The sequence below is a fragment of the Morone saxatilis genome, unplaced genomic scaffold (assembly GCF_004916995.1).
Source record: "Morone saxatilis isolate NCDOM2014 unplaced genomic scaffold, NCSU_SB_2.0 Contig21, whole genome shotgun sequence".
Taxonomy (NCBI): domain Eukaryota; kingdom Metazoa; phylum Chordata; class Actinopteri; family Moronidae; genus Morone; species Morone saxatilis.
The window spans coordinates 11,268,686-11,277,691 of record NW_023339774.1 but is presented as its reverse complement, the minus strand read 5'-3'; the positions used below and the strand labels follow the sequence as shown (position 1 = coordinate 11,277,691).

General features: G+C 37.8%; 2 protein-coding genes across 2 annotated transcripts in view; one reads left to right on the top strand and one right to left on the bottom strand.

Annotated features, from left to right (window-relative positions):
* mat2aa (methionine adenosyltransferase II, alpha a) overlaps positions 1 to 470 on the top strand; it is a 6,275-nt gene extending 5,805 nt beyond the window's left edge. Inside the window, exons 9-10 of the mRNA XM_035668308.1 lie at positions 121 to 254; positions 368 to 470. Coding sequence (XP_035524201.1) covers positions 121 to 254; positions 368 to 470 — 237 coding nt within the window. The remainder of the gene's footprint in view (positions 1 to 120; positions 255 to 367) is intronic.
* A 3,062-nt stretch (positions 471 to 3,532) lies between these two features.
* Positions 3,533 to 8,718, bottom strand: LOC118333073 (prosaposin). Its single transcript, XM_035668579.1, has 10 exons — positions 8,560 to 8,718; positions 8,388 to 8,446; positions 7,021 to 7,095; positions 5,258 to 5,380; positions 5,029 to 5,142; positions 4,854 to 4,934; positions 4,490 to 4,673; positions 4,164 to 4,222; positions 4,013 to 4,078; positions 3,533 to 3,930 (listed from the first exon to the last, which is right to left on the bottom strand). The coding sequence occupies exons 1-9, from the start codon at positions 8,609 to 8,611 to the stop codon at positions 4,022 to 4,024; spliced, it is 804 nt and encodes a 267-aa protein (XP_035524472.1). The 5' UTR covers positions 8,612 to 8,718; the 3' UTR covers positions 3,533 to 3,930; positions 4,013 to 4,021.
* Between the last annotated feature and the right edge of the window lie 288 nt (positions 8,719 to 9,006).

Sequence of the window (9,006 nt, the reverse complement as noted above, 5' to 3'; positions counted from 1 at the left end):
AATGAATAACTGAGTAATTCTAAACTTGTTCAATATTGAGAAAAATGTGTCGACACTGTATATGCTGTGTTAAAATGTCTCTCCTGTCCTTAATGTGTGCATAATCTGTAACTGTTTCAGGTATCCTATGCTATTGGAGTTGCCCATCCACTCTCTGTCTCCATCTTCCACTATGGGACCTCCCAGAAGAGCGAGAAGGAGCTGCTGGAAATTGTGAAGAAGAATTTTGACCTCCGTCCAGGAGTTATTGTGAGGTATCCTGTGGTGTCTAATTTTAGATTTGCACACAAACATGCACTTATGTCCCCATTATACATATTTTACACATACTAAAGGTTTCTTTAAAATTATTTTATTTCTGCCTCAGGGATCTTGACCTGAAGAAGCCCATCTACCAGCGCACAGCGGCTTATGGTCACTTCGGTCGTGACGACTTTACATGGGAGGTGCCCAAGAAGCTGAAATACTGAACCCCCTCCTCTAATCTAAGGTGTCCCACAGATAAACGTGTGTTTGTCTACATCCCTCCTTCCTCCTTCCTTCCTCCCTCCTCCTCCCTCTTCCTCCTCACAAACGCAGCCATGTCACAGCAGCCTCTGCTACATGAGAAGACGTCCTTTCCCCGCCTTTTTAGCACTGTACACATCTCCTAGAGAAAACAATAGTATTTCAGATGCCAAGATATTAAATTGAACAGACATGTTGCTGTGTTCAGTCTTACCAGCTTTTCTTCATCTTTGTTTTGCTGGCTAACTTCCATTTTTGTTTTTGTCTGATTAATGGTCATCTAGTTTCCTGACATTGCTAATCAAGAGTGTCTCCATAAATCTGTATTAGTGACACTATATATTTAAACCATATTTATAGCATATTTCCATAAGGGCCATGTGGGTATTTACCAGTAATGATTGTGTTAAGAAAGAAATAAGAAAATAATATTCCTCAGCTTTTAAATTCAGAATCTCAGTGCAGGTTAAAATGTGATCAGTTGGCATCATCTGTTACTTTCTCTTTAATGTAATTTCCCATTTCCCCTAACTGTTGGGTCAGTGTTGATTCGCTTGACAAAAACATCAACTCTGTTCCCTTCACAGCTGTAACCCTCTCTATTTTGTTTTTTTTAAATTTGGATGGCACAAATGGGGTAAAACACTTGTTGTGGGCTTGACCCTTCAGTATCTTTTCATTCTTTTGTCTGCTGTCCCTTCAGGCCATATTTTCTGACGTTTTACAGAGAAGTCAGAAGCTGCTAATGACATAGTGGTTATGTTGGGCTGCATCTTGAAATCACTCCTTTTTTGTAATTGTTTTTTTTTTTTTTTTTTTGGGTTTAAATGTCATGTGATTGTTCCAAATGATGAATGTGTCAATGTGCTACTGACCAAGATGAAGGCAAAGGTAAAGCACTCCTCCTTCCTGAGACTGACTCTGGGTGTAGCTACAGAGAAACCCTGGCTCAGTCACCTCCAGGCAGGAGCTGCCTTTATCCAATGGCAACACCGTACTTGAAATAATTTATTGAAGGGCATTTGACTATCAGGGCCTAACAGTTGGACCAGCAAGAAATGATGTGTGCCACAAGTTTTGTTTTTGTTTTTTTTTGTTTTTTGTATCTAAAAGTGTTTCACTCGATCGCACATGATTTGGGTCCTTTAGTCTCACCTGTACATGATGTGAAAGGTGGACTGACGTGAAAGAAGACGAAGAGCAGAGCCACAGACAGACCAAGAATGAGAGCTTAGTGAATGTAGGACATGGTATTACTGCTCTCGTCTTTTCAGCACAGTTAGTTTTGTACAAATTTGGATGTGGAATCATATATGTTACTTTATTCTTTTTTTTTTTTGAGTCTTTCACTGGAGTTGAGCAGCACAATGGTTCTGTGCCAGAGACCCTGGTCAAATGACAAGTCCAAGACTTTGTGAATACACTGTATATGCCTTTTGAATGCTTCCCTGGTTGCCCTTCTCCTTGACTTTATTCCTGGATGTGTATCCTCCAAATAAAGTTGCAGGGTTAAGGCTAAGCCAGCTGTAAGCCTAAGTGCGATTGGTATTCACATTTAAAACCACCGTAGTTGTTCCCTGCTCTGAGCTGAGTGCAGTTAGTGTCTAAAAATGTCTTCATCGTGTAGCTAGGTGGCACTGTGTCCACATATATAATGCTGTAATTAAGATTTGTAACACTGAGTCTTTAGTTTGGCTCATCTGGCACCACCTTGTGCATCCTTGGCTGTACTGCAGTGAAACCTCAGACAGGAGCCATAGAGATTAGTCTGTCTCCATCATCCAGTGAAATGACTCAACCTCCCAAAGATTTTTTTACAATGTGTTTACGTCCTTTAGCTCATCCACAGATGAGACAAATGATTGGTTGGTGTTGTACAGAGAAACCAGCCTGTTTACATAGTCTCCTGTGGGGGAGTTGAACAGCATTTTTTTTCCTGTTAAATCAGTTTTTAAATGATTGGAAGAGTTCGTCAGTGTAGTTGCTCAATGTTTAAAAGTGCCTTTCTCATTTTCTGCAATGCTCTTATCCGCTGCCCCCAAATATCTGACTCCTTACCTATTGACCCTGGCCCACCAAGTTTCTAGTATCAAAATAATTCCCACTTCAATAATTCATTCTGATGAGTCTGATTTGTTGTTGAGTTTCTTTTTAAACCCTTCAAATAAATTGTACTCTTCCTCATGCTTTTGGCTGTTTATTTTCTTTCATAAAGCAGATTCATGTGATAACATGTTACGGTCATACTGTAGATTTAATCCAACCTTATTTACACGTTATCTTTGATAATTAGTTAACCGGTATATGATTTGTATATGGAGGTTCTCATTACACACAATGACAAATTGTTGATCATAACAAAAAGGCTGGAACGTGGTATTTAGCATAAAGAGGGTGTAAAGATTATTCCTCAGGAAGCTATAACAGTATTAGTAAATACTGAAATTCAGGGTTAGAAATCATTACCACTAAGATTAGAGTCTAAATATAACCAGGTTTGTGGTTTGGATTATTGAATAGAGAACTTCCTAAATGTAAAATAGTGTTGGCATGCTAATCTATGAAAAATGTCATGTACAGTACAGTGCTCCTTTAAAGAAGCATTTCACCCGTGGAAACATTAATCTTTATTGAAAGTGGGTTATATATGTAGTCGAAATGTAACATAAATTCTGAATTTGGTGCCTTGTAGGGAGGCATAGGGAATTTTGGACATTTGATCCACTTTGACGGAGAACACAGATTTTGTATCCTCACCCCCTTCTACACAACAAATCACGTGAGGGACTTTCTCCCTCCTTCCAGTTGAGCAAATGAACGATTTTTACATCATTGGAACAGAAGTCCAACACTGAAACTCTAGCTTTCTCCGCGTCCAGGCGGAAGAATGGAGGGGCGGCGGAAAATGAGGGAATGGTGCACGACCATTCAAAAATATGACTGGGTTTCTAACGATACAAAGCTTAATGCAAATGGGTGAAGTGTCCCTTTAAAGGTAAAAGAGAAATGAGATCACAGTTTCACAGCCCGAAATATATACACTTTATTTAATAACATTTATTCAGATAATTATTCTGAGATTATTTGAATGTGAATGAAAGATTACAAGACGAAACTTCATTAAAGCAGATGAAACCTTTAAACTTTATATATAGAACAGAGGTGAGTACAAAAGTTGAAAGAAAAAATTGATCAAGTATACATAAGCTTTCGTATCTTTTAAACATTCCTGAAGTTCAGATAATCCCTTGTCTTTGTCAAGTTAGACTGGTATGTACAATGCAAAATCACAAAATGCAGCAAGATATCAAATCAGTATCTGAAAGAAAGGCTATCAGGCAGAAAGCCACAGGTGTCAAATAGAAAAATGTTTGCAGCTCTGGGTCATCCGTGGGGGCACCGAGGTTGACTCATAGTTGCACCCTAAAAAGAGAGATTTGGATGTATTTTATATGCTGTTGTATGTTACATTTTTAATATAATTTTTTGAGGTTTTCACACCTACCTCAGCATCTTAGATTGTGTTGTAGTTGACAGGCTTCCAGGCAAATTTCTGACAGTAAAACACCGTCTGCAGGGAGAAGACAGGTCAAATCTACTCACTACTGAGCATTCATAAGCAAAACAAGCTTACAACTTGATAGCAGTTGACTTACTCCACATCTGAGGGCAGTCTTGATGTCTCTGCACCTGTAGGTTGTCAACGTGCATGGGTCTGAAAGTGAAAAAAACAGGGACATTTAAATGATGGTTGATAGATGAGTAAACATTTGCTGGTTCCAGCTTCTAAAAAAATGTGACTGTAAAGAGTTTTCTAACAGAGACCATTTTAACTAGTCAAACAGGCGTTAAACAAATGTTGGCTGCATTTAATTTAGGTGTACTGGTTCAGAGGCCTTGTGGTTTACTACTGGGATGCCTACATGGAGCAAGGTCTACATTGGGATTGAACTAGTGGATGCTGAAGGTGAAGCAGACTGACCTACAAGAGGAGCCTCCTGCCCTTTACACAGGTGCATGAGAGCGCAGATGGCCTGAGGGGTGGCGTAGCTCAGGAGGGCGTCCAGCACCGTCTTGCTAAACTTGCCAACAACGGCCTCGCACTGATCGCGGTAAGTGGAGGGCAAAATGTGACAAATCTCCTCCAGCAGTTGAATCACAGCACCCTGCAGAAGAAATAAAGAGAGAGAGAGGGGAGTGTACAGCATAGCATCCACAAAGCCAGCAGGGCTGTCTGGAGGAATTTAGGTGTCTACTTACGTGTGTGTCTGTGTGGGTGTGCAGGACAAAGAGATACTGTGTTTACTTGTGTGCACGTGTTCCTTCACTGCATGAGTGTGACTCACCTCAGTCCTTTCTTTTGGCAGCAAGTCCTCCAAAGTCTTGACAAGAAAAACGCAGAAGGTACACTGTGTTGTGGGCTGCAGCTGAGTGACAGACATAGAAGAAGACGCACAATGAGATCAAACTTCTAAAATTATTCTTTTAAAATGTTTTAATCTAAGTTGTACTTTAACTCACATTTTCACCTGTCACAGACACCTGAAGGGCCTCCTTGACAAAATACCGGAGCATCTTATCCTGCTTGTCGCAGGTGCCACAGAGCCCAAGGATTTGGCAGACCTGCGCAGGTTTCTAGAGAGAAAGAGAAAGAGATGGGACGATATGTGTTGAGATTAGACCTCCCAGCAGCAGCAGAAACACACCGTTAATATTTCACTCATAATAGTTTAACTAAACTAAAACTTACGATAACAGTAGAAATTAAGTTGATGGCCACTGGGAGCATCTTCTCCACCTCTTCTTTGCAGATTTTGGCAGCTGGTCCAGGCAGGTGAGCACACAGGCTTTCAATGTCACCCATGATCTTTTTCTAAAAATAAAGTGCTGCATTAGGTGTGTGGTCTTTGAACTCAGAACAATGGGTCTTGGGGTAATGTCCACTATATAAATCTAAACACCAGTTAAAAAAAGGGCAAAAAAAGAATATGATTATTTTAGGAGACGCATTATTCCTTCTGTTAAACTCAATCAAAGGTCAGAAGATTGAGATTTTAAGTGATGTCACTGAAACCAATGACATTATTTCCTGCCAAGATCAAATGTGTTATGGCAGTGTTTTATAGATGGCTCACTGAGTCACATAGCTTTAAATATACTGGACATTTAGAGTTCACACAACATTAAACAGGCAAAAAGACTGTGGGCAAACAAATCTCAATTGCATATAACGGCAAAGCCAGTAGCCATCCACCTCCACAATGCCACAGCACACAGTACCTCCCACCTTCACTAATTAGGAATGTTTAACCTGCTATGCACAAATAGTTTTGCATAAAACCTTGTAAAAATTACACATGTACAGTTATACACTGTTCAAAAAGTTTCACTGTACTGCATATTGCATATAATGTATATATTTCCATTATAGTTTTTATATCTTTATTATTCTTTTATTGTAATTTTACTCTTCTATGGTATTTGCACTACATTCCCCTGTGCTGCTGTGTCAAACCTGTATTTCTCCCACGGGGGATCAATAAAGGGACATCTTATTTTATCTTATCTTTATGGCTGATTTTACCTTTTACCTTTGTGGTGAAAAACAATGGAGGTGAATGGCATTGGGTTTGTGGTGTTCATAGCAAAGTTACATTTTACATGCATAAACATCTGTGTGGACCTTTTTTAAAGTTTGGTTTGAAACTTTAAAATATAGTTTTTCCAATGCTTTTTTCAAAGGTGATAATTCTTATTGTACGTCAAACCATCAATATAGTTTGTACTACAATAATGGGATGTGCTATCCATACTATATAATGGGTCTTGTGTTGTACACTTTTTCTCATTGCACCTTTACAGTTTACAGAAGCACTATGTAATCAATAAAAGCCAAAGGCAAATAATATGTTACTTACTTATTATATTAATACAAATAGTGACGTTAAAAATATAATCACAGAAAAGGTTAGAGGACCAGACTAGAGGTTAAGGTTAGTGGTGAAATGTCTTTCTATAAAGATGTGTGACTCAAAACAGTTGTTAGTAAAGAAATTAGCGTAGTAAAGTAGCCCATTTGTAACCAAGTGTTCTCTCTTTGGACTCCCATAGCCCAGATTAAACTTGAAGGAAAGAGGATCTTAGATGTCAGGTGAGAACAGAAACTTTCTGTGCAGTTTCATATCAACTTTATTTAGACGTAGAAAAGAAGAAGTGGCTTAGTACTAAAAAGAAAAGGGATGTGTGTGTGTGTGTATGTCACACATTTTTTGCATCTCTGAATGTGGCGAATGTGTTTGTTCTGATAAGACCAGGTGGAAAATAAATAGTGTTTTTTTTTTAAATTGAATAAAAACTATTCAACCACCGATCTTAGCAAGCACTTGAGATAGCAGAATGTGTATTTTAATCTTTACTTATGAATTTGGACATTCGCAGTATCAATAATAATATCAGTGAGCAAATATTAAACCTCTGGAATGTGTTTGCTGCTTAGTCGACTATTGTACTCACCTGGAGGTCTGCATTGGTAAGCATGTCCACAAGGAGTTCAAATATTTGGGTGCAGTCCTTGCAGACGTCCCCATTCTGAGTATAAAGTCAAAGACAAACAATGAGATTTATTAACAGATTTAATCACATACACATACCAGGTGTTCTAAGTTGTTGCATGCATGAGATACTTTTGTGAACGATACTTCAATTAAAGAAAAAGCTTGTTTCATGAGGAAGAAATACCTTTTTTATTGGGATTTTTGCAGGGATATACAACACTTATAACAGTGAGAATTACAATTGCCTTTAATAATGCGCCATAGAAGAATTAAAAAACATGTATTTTCATAAAGAGGAAGAAACACGTTTGTGGTTAAAAATAAAAATTCAAAATCGAAACAGCTGTGATATATTTAAAATCTTCTTGAAGTGGAAGTGTGTATTGTTGAAGAGACTTCCTAATTTTGAAGAAATGCAAATCTCAGGTCTCTCTGTAAGAACTCGACATTACGTCTTTGCATTTTTTACACTTTCATTAATTACAATGGTGTTATAATGGCACCATCCAAACCTCCAAAAATAGCAGTGGTGGAAAACTCTGTACATTTACTCAACTACAGTACTTAAGTACAATTTTTAGGGCACTTTTACTTTCCTTGAGTATTTTCCATTTTATGCTACTCTATACTTCTACTAGTATTGTACTTAATACTCCACTACAGTTATTTGACAGGTATAGCTATGAAGAATAAACCAGTGGTTTGCAACCTTATTGCTTGTGACCACTTCCTATAAAACCTCTTTCAAATGTCTATGAGTTGTGATTTTCACTCTAAACTTCTGCAATTGTTAAACCACCTAACTGTATATAAAATAGTTCGACCTCTACCAGCTACAGCTATTAAATGCAAATTACAAATTGATGCTTCAGTATTAACAGTCTAATAATTTCCTGTATAATCATATATCAGTCACAGGGGTAGAACATTTACTTTTACTTGGATACTTTAAGTACATTTAGCTGATACTTCTGGATGGATTTTTACTTTTAATGTAGTATTTTCACTGAATACTCTTGAATACGTCCACCACCACCACAAAATAAGGTGTTAAATGCATTATAACATACAATTTTAGCACACAATATGCAAAATGTTATCATAAAAGATATCCAGGAATTATTTTGAGATCTCTGCATTTCTTTATAATTTAATTTATATGTTTCTTGAAAATATACTTTGTTGTTTGGTAAGTTGTGTTTCAGTAAGTGATAAGTAATACGCATATCATATTGTGAACCTGCACAATCAAAATGTGTGTGTTTTGTTATGTTCTGAATGAAAAGTATCATTTTGTTACAAGAAATCAAAAAATCATAAACTTACTGCACTCAGGGCGTCTGGGACATTTTGCAAACCATCAATATTAGAAGCCGAAGTCAGAGCTGCAGAAGGAAATATTCACCATTAATAATCTTCACTGTATTAAATCTCATCACTTGACTTTTACTATCTACTTCATAATTCGTCATCTTATTATAATTAATCATAGTCTCACCACTGCCTTCAAGACAAATGAAGACAAGCAAGGCAATCTTGAGCAGGGCCATCCTCTGTTATTTTCAGGCTTTTAGTTCAATGTCTTCCCTCCGGAGGTCTGTACAGGGAACTGTGAGGGCAGCTTATATGCACAGGGCTCATCTGCCACATGTAGCCCCCACCAACCAGATTTGAGGGGGAACAAAACGACCTTATGCCGTGTGATAAGAGGTTGTTTTTTAGCATAGCGGAACTATTTTTTTCTCTGTCCCTCAATTAGTCAGTTTCATATTCAGTTCCTCTCACCAAAGTGCGAGAACTTGAAAGGCTTAATTTTAAAGACTCAGATGTGTTTGTAAATGTACTATAATTATATTTACTGTATGCAGTGTGTGCATTGTATCACATCACCTCATCCTATAGTTCACTCACAGATTCTCAAGACAGTCTAAGTTAGTGTAATGGT